The sequence below is a fragment of the Branchiostoma floridae genome, chromosome 2, assembly GCF_000003815.2.
Source record: "Branchiostoma floridae strain S238N-H82 chromosome 2, Bfl_VNyyK, whole genome shotgun sequence".
Taxonomy (NCBI): domain Eukaryota; kingdom Metazoa; phylum Chordata; class Leptocardii; order Amphioxiformes; family Branchiostomatidae; genus Branchiostoma; species Branchiostoma floridae.
The window spans coordinates 12,652,128-12,670,326 of record NC_049980.1 but is presented as its reverse complement, the minus strand read 5'-3'; the positions used below and the strand labels follow the sequence as shown (position 1 = coordinate 12,670,326).

The 18,199-nt window shown below is 41.2% G+C and overlaps 2 protein-coding genes across 5 annotated transcripts in view; one reads left to right on the top strand and one right to left on the bottom strand.

The window, feature by feature from the left end:
• The window catches only part of LOC118409412 (stathmin-like), a 16,011-nt gene extending 13,412 nt beyond the window's left edge, over positions 1-2,599 (top strand). For both annotated transcript variants that reach the window (XM_035810428.1, XM_035810427.1), the window contains one exon: positions 695-2,599. In XM_035810428.1, coding sequence (XP_035666321.1) covers positions 695-751 — 57 coding nt within the window. In that variant the 3' untranslated portion in view covers positions 752-2,599. The remainder of the gene's footprint in view (positions 1-694) is intronic.
• Positions 2,600-3,605: 1,006 nt separating this feature from the next.
• LOC118409405 overlaps positions 3,606-18,199 on the bottom strand; it is an 18,111-nt gene continuing 3,517 nt past the window's right edge. Inside the window, exons 3-26 of one of the 3 annotated variants that reach the window (XM_035810412.1) lie at positions 17,548-17,565; positions 16,431-16,826; positions 16,088-16,203; positions 15,613-15,745; positions 14,910-14,997; positions 14,564-14,650; positions 13,925-14,046; positions 13,308-13,460; positions 12,992-13,121; positions 12,587-12,700; positions 12,104-12,234; positions 11,678-11,802; positions 10,752-10,947; positions 9,938-10,099; positions 9,358-9,485; positions 8,858-8,972; positions 8,392-8,479; positions 8,024-8,113; positions 7,484-7,617; positions 6,921-7,112; positions 6,552-6,684; positions 6,297-6,413; positions 5,795-5,922; positions 3,606-5,256 (exon numbers count right to left, since the gene is read on the bottom strand). In XM_035810412.1, the coding sequence (XP_035666305.1) occupies positions 4,999-5,256; positions 5,795-5,922; positions 6,297-6,413; positions 6,552-6,684; positions 6,921-7,112; positions 7,484-7,617; positions 8,024-8,113; positions 8,392-8,479; positions 8,858-8,972; positions 9,358-9,485; positions 9,938-10,099; positions 10,752-10,947; positions 11,678-11,802; positions 12,104-12,234; positions 12,587-12,700; positions 12,992-13,121; positions 13,308-13,460; positions 13,925-14,046; positions 14,564-14,650; positions 14,910-14,997; positions 15,613-15,745; positions 16,088-16,203; positions 16,431-16,826; positions 17,548-17,565 (3,354 nt within the window). In that variant the 3' untranslated portion in view covers positions 3,606-4,998. The remainder of the gene's footprint in view (positions 5,257-5,794; positions 5,923-6,296; positions 6,414-6,551; positions 6,685-6,920; positions 7,113-7,483; positions 7,618-8,023; positions 8,114-8,391; positions 8,480-8,857; positions 8,973-9,357; positions 9,486-9,937; positions 10,100-10,751; positions 10,948-11,677; positions 11,803-12,103; positions 12,235-12,586; positions 12,701-12,991; positions 13,122-13,307; positions 13,461-13,924; positions 14,047-14,563; positions 14,651-14,909; positions 14,998-15,612; positions 15,746-16,087; positions 16,204-16,430; positions 16,827-17,547; positions 17,566-18,199) is intronic. The other 2 variants (XM_035810413.1, XM_035810414.1) reach the window with 2 other exon arrangements.

Here is an 18,199-nt window from a genome sequence, read left to right as displayed (position 1 = left end):
GAAACATAAAGCCCAACTTGAATTTCCCCAAAGATGTTTTCATCTATCAGTAGACCCACATTTTCAAAAAATTTAGTTCTCAAATGATACAAGAATTTTAAACTTCTTACCTTGATAGTGAGTCCACTACATAGTAGCAATTAGTCAGGCCATTCTATGAATTACCAGTAACATTTATTTGAAATGTTAGACAAAGAAATGTTAGACATGTAGAATTACAAGTCGTTATCATTTCAATAGATATTGAAAATGTTCCATTTTGAAAAAAAAGACAAACTGCTACAATAACAGGAAAGAGTGAACACTCAGAAAGGTTGTAAAGTTGTGATAATGTAGCTGAGAAAGAAAAATCTGTTAAAGCCTGCTGAAAATGAAATAATGAATGTTCAATGCTACACTGTAACTTGGCCATCAGTACTGTGGGTAGTTTTGCAGAGGATGAGATAATGGGACTACTTGAAGATTTAATGTCATAAGTCCAAGGGTTACTAACATTGCTCATACACACTAATGTACCTAATCACTATTATATTTAGATTTAACGATTCTGTCTGAAGAAAGACAGCACTTAATGATCATCATTCCTGGAGTAAGGTTACTTCTTAGTAGATGAGGGAAGGAAGACTACTGGCAACAATTAACATTGCCAGTAGTTTGATTTTGACACCACAATTTTTACTTCTTTCAATTGCAGGAAAAGCATGCAGAGGAGGTTCGCAGGAACAAAAAGGAGTTTGCTACATCTGGCTGAGGCAGTAGGGACGACGACAAGAAATTTTGCTGGCACCCAGCTGGTACAAGCACCCTACAAAATATGAATCTAAAGTTTGCCAGATTCACAAATCCTATAGTGCTGTAGTTGAACTGGTCTAAAAAAAGTGCTGCATGTGCAAAGTGATGTACAAAAAATGCTATAACAAAGTACGTTAATCTTGAACATGGACTGGGATATCCATAGAGAAAATGCCACAAATGATACGGAGAAATGTTATAATGATTGTGCATGTTTGTAGCTTCAACCTGGTGCTGGGCTTTTTGAAATGCAAAGTAAAAATTCTAAATGCTGTGATACCTTTAAAAAAAGTGACACTTTGTGTACCCTGTAACCCAGAAGAGCTGATTTAACCTTTATTGTACCAATCTGGTGAATATCAACTTTTCACAGAAATTTGAAGGACATTGTCAAGGCAATATATCTGATTCGTGATTCTAGGTTACGGTTGTGAGGGTCAGTACTGTATTGGTTGGTGATCCTGTGTAACTGAGATCATTGGATTTAGATGCAAGGATGAAAAGGTTCTCTCTGGGTGTCAAGGTATTCATCTTTTGCCTTAAATACTTTCTTCCAAAGATTTACACATTATCAGATATACAAGAGCTATGTGTCTTTCTGTACAAAAAATATAGATTATCATTGATATGGCCAGTTTTCTTGAAATAGTAATGACATCCAGTACATAGAAGATTAGTATAAATAATTTCTCCAAATGCAGCTGATGAGCATTTTTCAAGCCTTCTCCAACAGTCAAGACATGAAAAAAGCTAGAAAGCTGTATTTTTTATTTTATTTTATTTTATTGAAATGTCATTTGGCAAGGTAGACACTAGATATCCACATTTTCTGTTAAATTTTCCATTTCACAGTCACATTCTTACATTTTTCCTTGGAAAGATTTTCATGCAAGATAGATAAACGTAACTGGACCAATATTTAATGAAACCAATATAGCAACCAAATGAAAATTTGAATTTTTCCAACCCACAGATGGACAACAATTAAACTCCATGCATCATTCCCTGCATTTGTACTCCTTGTTACATGTTTGCACTTAGTTGTTACATTTGTTACTCCCATGTTTAACATTAGTTAAGTTAAGTTAAATTGAGTATCAGCTCTGTAGTAATGATAGTGATGTAGTGAAGCACTTGTCAGCTAGAATCTATATGCTTCCCTTGCTAATAAAATGTCATATTTAGTAGAAGATGTGCTGGAAAATGCTTGAATGTCAGGAATGGATGTGCAGTGCCATCACAGTGATGTTCACACTTGTTCCAATGATTGGTCTAAGAAAAGAGGACAAAGCTAAAAGCTGTGTATGTCTTTTATTCTGGAAGCTTGCTAGTTCTGGCAAAGGAATAACGATATCCTCAAGATATATGAAAATAGTCTGTGACTAGTGCAAGTATATATACAACAAAAACCTGTTTGGAGCAATGCTTCACAGCGTGTACTAGTAATTATGCGGGGGCTACATGACAACCCAATTGGACAACAGCGGTCCCTTTTGTTTAACAGTCAACAAGATAACATTGGTTCAGTGTTGATAAGGATAGTGTTCCAAACTTGAAAACTTGCCGGTTGTAAAAACATGAGAAAGTAAAATCAATGTTTTTCTGTCTGCCATGACTAAAATAGGCTGCTTGAAGTGGACATTTCCATGATGTACACTGTAACTGAATGTGCAAGTCCAGCAATGTATCTGTGAACGTGAAGGAAACAACTACGTAATTCAAAGGGCAAGTAGGATTTCAAGTGGCAAGTGCAATAGCAAATGTATTGTAGATGTTGGCAGTTACCCAATAAACTAACTGGTACAACCCTTTGGTTTTTCATTATTGAAGTTTTTTTTTGTCCTGTATGTCACATCAATCAAGGAGATGCTTTTTGCTACCTCTTAAATTGTTATGATGCAATGGTAAATTTTCCAAAAGATTTTTAAACCATGCTTGTCCTCTGGTTGACTTTTCTAGGAAAACAAATACAGAAGACAACTAATATGACCATTTGTTTGCAGGTCTTCCTGTGATATGACAAGGGCAATGTTCGCATTCATAGGTGAAGTGTAACTGCATCCCCGTATTCGGCTGATCAAGTTACCAAGGTCTCCATTTGTGGTGCATTCTTCGTAAATCCATACACGTGTGTGATGGGGGTGGCAAATAGGTTAAAAGATGTGTTGGGGTCAAAGGAGAAGTTGCATTATACTACGCTTTGAAACTGAATTAGTGCGAACCGTCTTACATGTTCTACGCAGCCGTCTTACCGTACAGCCCCTGCCATGTTGGTCCTTCATCCCCAGTTTTATGTGTCAGACTGACATCACTCTAGGCGTGTCATCAGAATCCCTAAGAGCAATTATACCGACTCGGGGCTCGGATTACCTTTTATGTGTACATGAAATATAATAGTGGACCATGGCTTGAAGTTTATATGACGGTCGTAAATTTTTATCTGCACATGTACATGAATGTCACCGGGACGATATGATAACAGCCAATTATTGCACTAATTGCCGCGTTTTATGCTTCGTTTATAGAATTTGTGTTACAGCTCATACTGTGCGGTAAAATAAAGCTTGCCTCCAGACGAATCGACCTGCATATATATTGCACCCTCCAGAAGATGTGATTTACGTTTCTTTCTTCTATTGCGTTCCTTGAGACTGAATCCGTGAGCACTTCAAAGGCCGCTCTGTGTAGAGATGGTTTTATTACACCCATGCGTCAGCCAGTGCCTACCGGTTCTCTACACAGCGCATATAAACTAGACAAAATTGCGCTGGCTGACCTTGCCAGCATCCAAAAGAACACGCTACAAACGTGAGTGTTGTACAAACGAAGGGTTCGCACCTTTATTACCTCCACTATGGGAAAACAGTATCACAAATCAAAAGTATAAACTATAGAGTACCGATTGTACTGTTTGTGCAGTGTTATTCTTCTTGTAGTACGGTCTAACAAAAATTTACAAGCACAGACGGTATTTCTAAGCCATCGCTCCTAAGGATACTTGCTTTCCTTCGTCCTCTTTTGCTATGCTATTCGTTCACTGTCAAAATTACCAACGCACACCATAATGTAATTTTATTGATTACTATAGCAACTAATCCTATAAATACCTTTCATTATATCCCCACATGATTACCGACTAGGAAATGTAATAAAACAAAGATAAGAGTTGATAGTATATTGGACTTGATGCAAGGTATGCAGGTTTGACGCCAGAAGAATGTAGTATGTGCCACACATTTGAGTCATGTATATCGACCATGTTATCCCAATTTGAAGCGAAAACTTGTTCATTTTTATTACCAGCTATAGGCTCCAAGGCGTTTAGTGCTTGCAATAAAGGAGGCACAGTCGCTATGACAAAATATACGGCATAGCCTCTAAACTAAATGCCAAATTACACGCCATTACGGCAACGAAGTGCACCCAAGGTGTTTTGTCCCAGTCGGACGCCTCCTCGTGTCTTGTTCTCTATTACCAAAGTGTCTTAAGACCCAAAACTTTTGCGATCTACTTGAGTTTACGAGAAAAGTGACCTTTTTACAGTGAACTTATAGATCCCTCGTTGTTGTATGGAAACAATGTAAACGTTAATGCTCGGTTGTATCCAATTTCAGAAGAAATGTATGACTACGTATTGAAGATTTCTCTTTGAAACCAATTGATACTTCCATTGTGATGACTACCACACTGAACTAGGTGGTAAGTATTTTCAAATAAATAACATCGTATGAAACGACAATAAAGATCCATCTATCATAATACACAGCAATATACCATGCTAATCGCCCTCAGAAAAACATAACTACGCTCCTGGTTAAAAGTGTGAAAAAATTACCTTAGTCACCACTATCATGGGGTTAGTTCCTCATGCTACAATATTTTATCGTAGCACCAATCCAAGTATACTAATATCATAAACCTACTGTACCAATATTCTAAGAAAGTGTCGGAGAATTAAAAAGCAAAGATATATCATACAGCAAAGACGTGTATCGGGTGACTTCCCAGAATGAAGTTGAGATTACTGATCTATGTGAACGCAGTTGATTGTAATGCTGTGAGCCTTACACACGTAAAGGTTTTGTAAAAATAATTGATTTTTTTTTCTTGTGGGAGAAAGGGGCGTGTAATGTATTGATATGCTTTTGTCTTACAGAAAATTAGTTTGAGTAGCTTTCTGTAAGGAAAATTCTAGTCCGACGGGTTTCACTCTGCTGGCTTATCCTCTTCTGGCTTATCCTCTGCTGGCTTGTCTTCGGCAGGCTTGTCCTCCGGCTTCTCGTCTGAGTCAGTCGGTTCGGAATCGCCTGATGTCGAGGCTGCAGAACTCGATGCCTCGCTAGGGGCCGGTGCTGCACCGGACCAGTCTTCCGGTGACCCCGAGCCGCAGCAGAGGAAGATTGTGGCGCTGCTGAACAGGAGACCAGCCGACACCGTCCAGATGATATTCCACTCTTCAGCATTCTGTAAAGAGTGTACAGGGATAACAATTCTTAACTCACGCAGGGAAGCAGCGTCAGCACCAGGGACAGGGAAACACAATCAGGAACAGGGAAACACTGTCAACACCAGGGACAGGGAAACACAGTCAGTACCAGGGCAGGGAAACACTGTCAGCACCAGGGACAGGGAAACACTGTCAGCACCAAGGAGGGGGAAACACAGTCAGTACCAGGGACAGGGAAACACAGTCAGCACCAGGGACTAGAAAAACACTGTCGGGGACAGGGAAAGACAGTCAGTACCAGGGACAGGGAAACACTGTCAGCACCAGGGACAGGGAAACAGTAAGCACCAGGGACAGGGATGCGATTTCTTTGTCAAAATAAGCGCGGTATCATTCAACATCCACCATTGTGGGTGCGTTATGGCATCAGTTCTCTGCTACAAGTTCTTGGCCACTTTCACCGTGATTACCTTGATTTCAGGGGCACAGAGTTTGATGGAGTGAATGTTGAAATTGTACATGTATTTATAAAGGGAACACGGTGTTGTGCCGTACCTGATGTAGGGTACCTCCTCCTACACAGATGGGTGTGATGATCCCCATGATGGTGGACAGGCCGCCGGACACGCCCATCAACTTACTGGCATGAACCCCTGCGATGTCCAGCGCGTTCACATTGTACCCTACAATACAAAAATGTACTCATTAAAGTGAAGTCTAGTTCATACAAGTGAACCCTGGTATTCAAGGAATAGGCGAAGTAGGCCGTGACCTGTATCAAGTCGATGACAAAAAAATATCTGGAATGAAATGCTTTGTTCCCCTATTTACGATTGATTGATTCAATAATGATAATCGTCGGAATGTTTCTCCTGTTTAGCACAAACCTCACTTTTTATCCTATTCTCGACACGGTAACATTAATGCTTGCTAGTGGTGTTAGAAATACACACTCCTTTGCCTTGACGAAACAGCTTTGAGATTTTCTGTACATAATGAGACATGCTATTGACGTAATTCTTACTCAGTGAAATGATATAGGAGACAAATGACACACCTGCTGCTAGCGGGAATGCCAGTGCGCCAAAGCCGGTGGTGAGGAACGGCACCACCTTCTCCAGCGAGTCTCCCTCCAACGCTGTGGACAACAGGAAACTGCCGGCGGTGGCGAGACCTGTTGGGGTTGGTAAAAATCAATGATACTCTCCACAAGAAAATGGGATCAACGACCCATGCTTCTTACTCTACTTCCAACACCTACATCTTTAGAACGTTTTCTAAGGATCAAATTGAAATGAATGTGTTTTCTTACCAAGGAAGTTGAATGATTTTCTGATGAAGTTTGTAGAGACTGTCTGGCTCTTGGTGGCTGCGCGTGCCGGGTAACCTATCAGGGGCAGCCCGACAGTGAACAGCGCAAAATGTACCCCGCTGTACACGCCAGCCTGGGGAAGAGGGAGACTTCAATCATATTCTCAAACACCATATGTTATCAAGCATGTACCATATCATTTGTTGAATTGTTCAGGTACAGGTACAGGTACAGGTAAGGTACCGGTACCTGTGACTTGTACCTGATGTTACATTCAGGTACGCATGCAGTACTGCTATGTAGATATATCATTGCAGGATGCAAAACACAATTTACACAATTTTATCATGGTGGCACAGGAAAACTTACCATAGACACCGGCTGCTCATGTACTTGTACGTAGTACAGAGGTGCGAATGTCAGCATCAAATACACGACCCACTTCACACAGACTTCACACACCCAGATGGACAGCGCCGCTGGACTCTTGAGCATGGACTTGTAAGGTGAGTCGGTTGGCTTGTAAGTCGGTTGCGGCTCGGGAGGAGGCGCTTCTTCGTCCTGTTCGTGTTGTGGTAAAACCCAATATATGGTTGTTGTTTTCTTGTCTGAATAGAACCCACTAAGACCCTATAACATTCATCTATAACGACATACAAAATTGAGAAAAGAGAGTGGCACGAAGAGCACATTTGTCCTCAATTCTGCTAGCTTTCGACATAGCCCCATAATCTCATCTTTATCTTAACTAGTCCTGACGGACGTGACACGTGCCCTTATCATTTCAGTTTTCTTTACTGTGGTTAAGAGGCTAGGTCTTCGTAAGACCGATGTGTTTAGTGATTTTACTCTATTCCGTACTTCAGCATTTGGGATGCAGTGGCTTATTAGTATATCATGATACCGCGCCCCCCTGTGTGATGTCAGTTTACCGCAGGTTTAGGAGGCGGAGGAGGAGGAGGTGACATGATGGCTTTCCACTCCTGCTCTGTCACTCCCGGGTCGAACTCTGGTGTCGGGTACACGGAGGCAAACCACATAAAGGACCACGCCACGCCGAGACCACCTGGTGAGAAATACGATACATTGGTTATAGTTTCAGACCCTTTTTACCGAAAATAAAAAGTCCTGGAGTAGATGTCTAAAGCTATGTGTAAGCACCAGATGAAGATATTTTACGCTATGACTAGCACTGCAAATGCGTTTTGAATTCAGTGAAGATCTTAGCTAAAACGTAAGTGAAAGCTCAATGATGAATCAAGACAGTGAGATTTGATCTTGTATCCGGTACAACTGATATCTTCGTGGCGGTGATACCATCTGTGAGTGAGATACCATCAGTAATGTTCCTGTCACATAGCAGTAAAATAGATCGGCTAAGTCTACGGTTAGAGTACGGAGTAAGAGGAGAGTGAGTGAGAGGAGCAAACACAACAAAAATACGAGATAACCTCTGAAGTGTGCTCACGTACCGTAGACGTAGAACGAGCACGGCCACTCTGCTGCGGACTCCGCCAAGAACCCTGATGCCACCATCCCGACAACAATCCCGATGTACTGACCTGAAAAGTAACATATGCGGTCTGAATATAAACTTGGTCAGATAATTGACCTTGCAGGGGTGCAAAGTTTTGCAATATTGATGGATAATATTCTGCATTGAAAATATCGATATTTGCTCCATCACATGACGTCTCCAGGACACTTGAACAGCGTAAACGTTTAAAAAACAGACAACAATCTACATACTTCAAATGCGATTGTAAGTCCCATGTATTCAACATTTATTCCGATTTATCTGCATTATTCGTATGGTATATTTTATTATCTTACTGCCTACCTGTTACGGTGAAGGAACTGATGCTGCTCATCTCACTAGCCGGAGCCCATTTCACCCAGAATCCGTACATGGCTGGCGTTGTCATTCCCTGGAAAATCATGCGTCCGTCAGGAACCGTAAATTTCTTTCTTTCTTTCACATTTTGTTAAATCAGATCTTCCGGCAATGGTAATCCAATACGACTTCCGAGGTTGTTGGCATTGGGTTGTTATCCACTGTGTCTGTTACACAGCATTGGAAGGCGAAGCCTACCCTCTCATTCCACCACCTTTTACCTCCCAATTGTAGTCTAGTACCCATTTTTACACATAAGGGGAATGAGGAAAGTCGTGAAAGTATCTTTCTCAAGGATACAACGTCTGGCCATGAGCGCCAGAAATCGAACTTGCGACCTCACGATGTTATGTCGGCTTAATCACTCGGCAATTCGATGCCCCTTATCACATATAGAGAAGACAAGTTTTACCTCAGCCATCCCCTGCAGAATCCTGACCAGCATGATGACGCTGTAGTGACCGGCGGCAGACACTGGGATCAGCAGGTGCAGAATGGACGACACGAAGATAGAACATGCGAACGCCCTGTCGACGCAGTAAAGAGGAAAAATGGTAAGCTATCAGATAGATAGAATTAGATTGATAGGTACTTAGTTGATACATGAAATTGAGGCCTGCTACACTGTACTATACTACTCTGTAAAATTCTTCACACTATATCATGCGGCACTATATCATACTTGATAGTAAGTCTATTAGTTGACATTTGATTTGTAACTTGCTAATATTCTTAGGATATAAACGCAACATACAATTCACATACAAAGTTAAACGAAAAAGTTATTATTGTACTAGACTAGACTAGACTAGACTAGACTGAACTACACCGTATAGTATACTAGACTTACACTAGATTAACCTACCACACTACACTATACCATACTATACTACACGTCACTATTTAGCTGACCTGGTAGCGTAGACCCGCCGCAGGATGGGGTTTGCAAACGGCCGGGAGGCGAGCAGACCCAGGAAGAAGGAGGCGTGCACAGCGCCCATGACAAGCTGGGAGTATGGGCCCCAGTCCAAGTTGGAAAACTGCAACAAAGAAAAAACACACAGAACGTCTAGATTTGGTCTTCAAATTCCCCTCTCAATTAACGTTCTAGTAAAACCTACAAAAACTCGAAGAGTTCGCTTTCCATACAAGTCTATGGAGATTCGGTGCATCTTGACTGTTCGCTTCTGTGTCTGTGGTTGTTTGAATGAAAGTAAACTGGCTGATATCCAAATGATATGTACGTCGGTGACATCGACAGGTAGATAGGCCAAAGGTGCCAGAAAGGCCCCGGAATAGTCCATCTCACTTCCTGTCTTCAATTTAATGCTACATTCATGTCTATTGCCTTATGAGGCCATTGGGTAAATGCAATAACAGAATCAGTAAGAATTATTTTGTTGCTTATGTTATATGATTGAAAATCATGTACGGGTATTACAATTCTATGCCATCCCAATATCATTATGACCTATAAAGCATATCTAAGTACCTGTAGTTGCCTCTTTGACAAGGGGTTGGGCATCACCATGGTTACCATGGAGACCGCCAGGTTGGCCCGGCCGCCATATTGGATCATGAAGCCAAGTGAAGACATGGCAGCCATGAGGTAACGCTTTTGTGCCTTCCTCTTGATGGTGCTCCAGCTAGGCAACTGTAATTGATAAAATCAATACTAGATGTTAGTAAAACACGGAAGTGAGTATCATGAATATTCTAACAGAACAAATAGTTATTCCTATGAGATGCTGTTTCCATGCATGTACGTACTAACTATACATCAATTTTGTACAAGGTACAAAGTATGGCATCTACATAACTACCGTTCTTAACATAGCTTAACTTACGGCTCAACTAACTATATGTAGTATGGGATAAGATTCTTTACAATCATTGTAGCAATTAGCATCTTAACATTCTTTGATATATTTACATTCATAAACATTTCACCAAGGCAACTTCGCAACATTGTCACCATGTTGTTTGAATCCCTTAGCCGTCACCCTAATTATAAGACCCCACTAACCGTAAAAATACAGAAGGCTACTATGTTCCACAGAATTGCTTTTATGCATCCCAGTACGCAGTGATGACGTTTCATATTTGTGTAGGACATTTCCAGTCTCTCTAAGGCTAGCTTCTGGCCTCTAAGGATCTTAGTCCTAGTTTGTTTGTTTTTTATCATGTAGTAGTGTTCCCATATTGATCACCCATGAGTTATGATCACCTGCGTATGTTGACCTCGTTCCAAAGGCGCCTATGCAGCCACCAATAGGCGAGCGACATAGGGACGAGAACTGTCTTACCTTCAGTGAACTTACCGATGGGAGTGATGGGAGTTTCAGCTTCTTTAGTTTCGGGAAGGAGGGACATCCGGGACACGATGGACATTTCAGCTTCTTCAATTTTGGGAAGGAAGGACATGATGGACATTTCAGCTTCTTCAGTTTTGGGAGGGAAGGCCATTCCAACTTCGGAAGCTTGGGTTTTTTGGGAGGCCATCTGTTCAGTTAAGGAGAACAACAATAACTGTATTACCAATCAACAATACTAGCCTGGAATCCCGCCGTGTTGTGCTTTGGTCGCTCCCCTAAGGTACGCTTCCTGCCAACACTGTTGGCAAGCAGAGCGACCAAAGCACAACACGGCGCGCGGATTCCAGGCTACAACAATACAGGACGTATATTGAATGGGTTGATAAGGAGACAACGGTTTATCATCAGTTAACAACCGAGTTCGGACAACGTAGAGATGATATGATTTGCTGAATTGAGCTTCAGAGGGCATTGCTTAGAAGTAAGTCTTACATTATGTACAGATAGGCCTCATGTTACCCGAACGACCCCAGCAAAACCTGCTGAGCTTTGTCGATCCCTGTCAAGGGTCATATCATTTTCGATTTGAGTGACGAAAACATTGTAGAATCGTTTTCCAGCAATACATGTACATTCTCCTCATTCCCAACAAACAAAGTGATACAAAACGACCCACCAAACCGTCAGCACCCTGCATATCTGTATTATCAAAATATGATGTTAAGCACACGAGTGCCCTGATGTATTGAAGTCCTACATTGTTACAATTGTAGGCTGGAAACTAAAACTGGAGAAAAATAAATAGAAATAGAATACCTGCCTACCGACCATAAGATTTATTAAGTGTCGTCGTCGAACGCATTGCATCACATTTCTTAGATCTTACAGCCAGGACGATAGACAGAGTCGAGACTTACGTCAACAATTTGCCTTTCCCCATCACTATGCCATAGATGATCGGGGCGACGCTTATGACGACAGCGGTGACGATGTGGACGTTTTTCCATCCGGTGATAGCATCTTCTGTCTGTCTTTTGAAAGGCTGATGCAAAAATAAAGACTAGTAGTCAGTTTTAAACATCGAAGCAAAAATGCAGGGAGAGGGGTTCATACATAACAGTGTCAAGAGAGCTAGTGTTGAAAATGTAGCTGCAATGTGGCATTGACACCTTATCTACCATGTTTGTTTTTAGTTCCAATCAATAAGACTGACCCTTGTGATTATTGAGAATTAGATAGGTTTATTAAGAGGATAACTTGAGATATTACCTTGGTCATGCTAAAGACGTAGATTTATTTACATGTACGTGTTTGTGGATGGATTTGTGTGTCTTGACACTCACCAATTCTACTTTGTTGAGTGCCAGAACGATCACAGGGCTGACGAGGAACAGTATCGTGTTGAGAGACACGCCGATACCAACAACGATGCTGCTGTACCGGTCTGAGGCATCCAATGGCGTCACGCCGTAACCTGGGTACAAACAAAGCGATTCATTACAGACGGCAATTTTATCTAGGAGACCCCCTCTTCATCTTCAGAGACGATTTTTACTAGATTTGTTTGCAGGCGGTAGCTGTCAGCCAACTCTGTTTACTAGAAGTGCAATAGCATAACCATTATGCACTGAGACAGGTTTCACGAAAAGATACAAAAGAACTATGATTGTATACACTGAAAAACAAAGAATCAGGCTTATCTCAATACAAGTATCATCAGTATGTTTATGTTTTGCCAAAATGGAGAACGCTTTCTGAAAGTTCAGTTTGTTGTTTTAGAACAAGGTGCATCCTAAAGACCCCAAAACTAACCACAAAATACCCACCTCCTCCCATGGCCATGCCGATCATGACTAAAGACGCCACTGTCCCTCCGTACGCGTACTGTGGGTCCTTGGTGAAGGCCATTGCCATTACGAACGAGAACACAGAAGTGCACACTGAAAAAAGAGTTGGTATCAGTACAAATCCTTTTTCATGATAGTGTAGATTATGCTTTGTAAAAAGAACAGTATTTGAACGAGAAAGATCAACTCATGTACACAGGAAGGAGAATGATCGTAGCCAATACCAATGTTCATAATCTACATATCTCAGTATGGGATAAGTGTTTACTTGAAATTGTTCATTCTTTACTTCCAAGACACTGTTGACGGACTCCAGTATCAACATATCTTTCCATCATTTCCCCAGTTCTACACTCTTCCCCAAGAATAACTTTTATTCCTTACCGAAGCCAGTGACTACTTTCCGTAGTTTCGTCGTACTGGCGCCCTTACTGATCAGGACATCCGCTCCAGGTCCGGCCAGTAACATCCCACCTGCCATTACTAAGGGCAACGTCCATAGCAGCCAGGGGGACTGAAAAATAACAAAACAATTGAGGCAATTTTCCGCAACGTTTTGTCACTGACGAAACCGTTTACTTTCTTGGTAAGTTATCAGTACATCTATACATTTCGGTTAGCCTAAGGTCATGTGGAACTGCAGATGTACAAACAGAACAAATGAGAACTAGAACGGGTACTAAAGAATATTGAAGTATACCTGTCCGACATCCAGAGCGACCTTCTCGGCGAAGTACTGCGGTGCGTGGTTCAACAGTACACTCATCCCCCAGGCAAAACACAGGCCAGTAGCCAGGTATGATACCGTGTTCCTGTCTGTCAGAACCTCCTTCATCGGGATTTTAGTCCCATCCTGATGGATGAAAATGGTACGGTTAAGGATGCTTGCATGAAGCAGGACGCAAACAGCGAATGAGGAACAATATAACATAATGTCATTCTCATTTCAACGCTAACTCTAAATCTCAACAATTACAAGTAAAGGTTTGACTTTGATGTGCCGAATGCTTTATTCTATTCAGATGTTCCACTGTATAAATTCTGTATCATCTTTATTGCCTTGTTGCAATTTCAATGAAATGAAACATAGGTTTGACTTGTTTTGGGGACAGTATGGAAGACGACAAACGCAACCTTTTTTTCTAAACATGTCATGTGATGGTGAGAAGTATAAACGTGTGAAAAGTATAAACGTGTGAAAGGAACAACCCTGTCTTGACACACTGCTAAATGACGTATCTTTAATTTATATTTTTCTAGTAATCATATGTGACTGGGTCAGAGACCACTGGTCTGTACTAAGCAGATGTGACTGACCATTCCTGTGTCTTTGCCGGAGTTGATTTTATCCTTCTCCTTCGTGGAAATGTTGTCGTCTAAACTGGGGTTGGGCTTCACCGTGAGAACCCACACTATGGCCCAAATGAGACCGAGGGGGCCTGGGGAAACAAACAGATACGATAAATGTCACATGTCCACAAGAAACGTGGCTTATAAGGCAAGGCATCAGTCTTAAAAAACCCAATGCCCAATATCCAAAAACACTTGGTTAAAAAAAGATATCGAAGTAGTTGTTGTACAGGTATACTATAATTCACGATGACGATGACTTTTTCAGTCATCTTTGAATCCAGAATGCCTACAGCAAAATTACTGCAAAATCACGGGAATGCAAAACGAATCATAACATACAAGCAATTGAAGATCTCATCCCTCAGCAAAACTCTTCAAATGTCATGAATTTCTTATTGTGCTCATTATTGGGTATTTCTTACTGATTATGTCTATGCATATGGCATGTATTTTGAAGGCAGGAAATGATATGGCATTTGATAACATTTAGGACCTTTGACTTCCTGTACCCTATATGCCCAAGGAACCGACAGTAATAGCTCTCGATACATGGCGGTAATAAAGAACATGAAGTGAGACACATCACAGTGTTGGTATTCTTACCGTAGATGTAGAAAGCAGGGAGGTACCCATGAGCTTCTTGTAAGGCAGCACACGCAAACTGACCCGACAGTTTCCCCAGGTAATATGCTGACAAAAGATGGAGAAATATGATTCTATGATTTGGAATAACTTATTAACAAATTAACAATGAGTACACAAATACAGGTAATACATCATGACAGTCTACTACTTCAACTACTACATGTATATAGAAAGACATGTTGTTTAGATCAATTCTTATCTCTTACCCTAGCCTCAGAATCATGACTTACAAACAGTTTGATAATACTTATTATCATATTTAAAAGCTTAAAGATAATTATGCATATTTCAATTCACTGCTTACTTGCTAAGGTAAGTGCGACCATGGTACTTCTTTCTGATATAGGAGCCCATCGGTGGAGCACACCATAGGCTGCTGGTATAGTCGCTCCCTGGACGAAACAAAGTTATGTGTCAGTTCAATATTTTTCATCCATTATACACGACAAAGCCAGCTATTGCAGGTCATATCTGCTTTTATACGCTGCCTTAATAATCAAATCAAGGCTGTAGAATCCACATAGTGCGGAATAGTGCTTGTCGTATGTCTTCAAAGTATTTAATCTATCATGCATGCAAATATGATTTGATTAACAACACATGTGTTCATTGCTCAATTCCTGTCACTCTAAGAATGTGACCAGCATAAGGAAATTATAACTACAATAACACAGACAAATAGACCAAAAAACAAGACCTCCCAATGAATTAGTAGCCTCTTCTAACGACCTTATGACCTGGAATGTCTGTCATGTCTGATAACCAAAACGACTCTAACCTCCACTTCCTGCCACATCTAACCTCTACTTCTTACCTCCCCGCGAGTCACACCTTTGTGGTGACCTTTGTGGCATTATTGCTGCTAATCATACTGGTGATGTACTATTGCCCTATGTTAGTGCTGTCGTACAAACCCACACGAACACATACATCTGGAAGACGTGATGAAATCGTTAGTGTTTTGATTCCTGCATGGTGAGCAAGTAGAGCATGATTCCTGTTGTTACCTGACAGCTGCCCTCTATGAACATCATGACGGCCACAGAGACATCAGCTGTGTGAGGACTATCACGGAACTTCATAGGCAGGGGCACGAACAGGTGGACCAGGCACGATATAAACATCATCGTCCCCAGGATTCTGTCAAATGTTATACATCAAAGGTCAGGAGAATCGTTTACTTTTACACCTGAACAAACCCATTAGAAAAAGTAAGTAAATGGCTTGTAGTGTGGGTGAAGAAGACAGTCAATAAAATGGTACATAAGGTGGGTTAAACTTTACCGATCTCTTACTTACGTACTTGTACTATTACATGTATCAAATGTTAGGAAAATTCACAATTGCCGTTGATGTCCTTAATTAAATGTATCTGACACGAGCGAACTGGCGATGATACCTAGGTGATAAAAAGTATTGTATGTAACATAGACAAACTTACAGTAATGATCATATCTGATACTGAAACGCAGATGAACTTACTTGACTGCCGACCCTTTGGCTGCGAAGTAGCCGCCCGGAAAGGCGAAGAAGATCTGACCAATGGGGTACATCAGATGGTGCACCACTCCCATGGCTTTCACCCAGTCTCCGTCATCCTGACGGGAATTGCAGTTAAATTCAGATCAACTTATGCCGATTGGATTAATAATATTTCTACTAGGCGTTAGCGTTATTTTATGTTGTCATTTCTATTTCTACATATAAGATAAAATTACAATTAACAACTTTAATGTAGATGGAATGTTCCGAGACATCATCTCGATGGCCACATAGAATATGATACTGAACTATGGCTGTTGACAAAACGAAGAAAGCGTCTCACCTGTTTCTTAAACTTTTCATATAGCTCGTCTTGGTCTGACCTCTTCAGAAGGGATTCCCTCAGGAACTGGTCTAACGCCTCTTCTGATTCTTCCATTGCTCGAACAGCAGCGTAGGCGATGCCGCTCTTCTCTCTTCTCTTGGTCGCCTCGGACGACTTTTCACTGTGTTCGTCACTGGACTTCTTCTCATGTCCACTCTTGACTTCTACCACGTGATCTTTTTTGGCATGATGTTTGTGATGTTTGGTCGACCTTTTTGACACTTTGGATTCCGCTCCAAGCTCAGTCTCTAAGAATGATCGGATGAAGTTTATGTACCAAGGCGTCTTCTGTTCTTTCTTTTCCGTGGAAGACGGAATTTCTCCTCGACTGCTTGGTGTTTCCTGTCCTATATCCTACATGGAGAAAAGGCAACAACACCCCAAGTTTTAATTAATGCTCATCCGTTGCTGGAGATGACAGCTTTTCTCAAACCTAGTTTCCTCGAAAAAGACAGCATCTGTTGTGCCCTGCCGCATTCCACGATTTTGATGTGTTACGTTAGATTCTTTCTTTGAGCTACGTGACGACATTAATATTGTTACATTGTTGATAAATGGTGCATACACGACTATGTTTTACGTAAAATCGAAGAAGTAGTCGTAAGAGATGTAGTCTGATGCACTTACAGTAAACACGGTGAAGTAAATGTGCTTTTAATTTTGGGATAGTGAGTTGATTAAAGGAACACGAGGTGGGTAGTTATTTGGAAGTTGACTGATAGTCTTCGTTCCAGTCATACCAAGCACCGGTGCAATGGGTAGGTGATGGGGAAAGTTTTGTGCGACCATATGGGGGTATGTCACCGTCATTGTCAGTTACTAGTGCTTCCTCTAAAAGAATGTTCATGCTATCTTAGATGAAAAGTAAGCCATAAGGCATTTCACCAGCGAGCCAAGCAAAACGTCAGTAGTCTTTTTGTGGTAGGTCAGTCGGGAGTGGTGGGGGGAAGGCACAGGGTGCAGTGTTGGATTCGTCCTTCGGTGAGATCGGATTTTACCAAAGGGTGGCACGTGAAAGGTGTGTGGGGGGGGGGGGGTGGTCACCGATCTTACTTATCTCGTTGACATAACTTACCGATCTTGAGGATGGAGACTGCAAGAAGCGTCGAAGGTAGCATCGTTGGGACAGATGGATCGGCATGAGAGCAACATGAAGAAGTATAGAGGAAGAATCAAAGATATCTTCTTTAGCAACAGGACTAAAACTACAGCTTGCGAAAGAGAATATTCTGATCAGAATTCAATGCCAGTCAATACATAAATCAAGGCTAGGATAGCATCCAGACTTTAGATCCTTCCCTTGTGAGGTCTGGTGCAGCCTAGTAAAAGATTAAGTACGACCAACAACCTCTCTGTCTTACAATAGAGTTAAGATAATGTTGCTTATGCTTATGCTGCTGAACCCTGTATGTGCACGATACTATTTAGAGGAGAGAGGTTGGTTCGACATTATCCTATTTCTAGACCGGTATATACCCTCAGCTCAGACACTATCATGAAAACTGTTACAGAAAGATTTGTGACCATGAAATGGGGCTAAACCAAACTTTTTTTTATTTAGACCACCAGACTCAAACAATATCAAGTTTTGTAGTTCACCTCTTTCGTTGTAAATTTCGAATACGTATGGATATTTATCTATTCAATCCGTCTTGGGATTGATCTCCAAGGGAGCACATAGTTTCTATATGTTTATATGCTTTGGACAAGTAAAATTTATTGCCTTC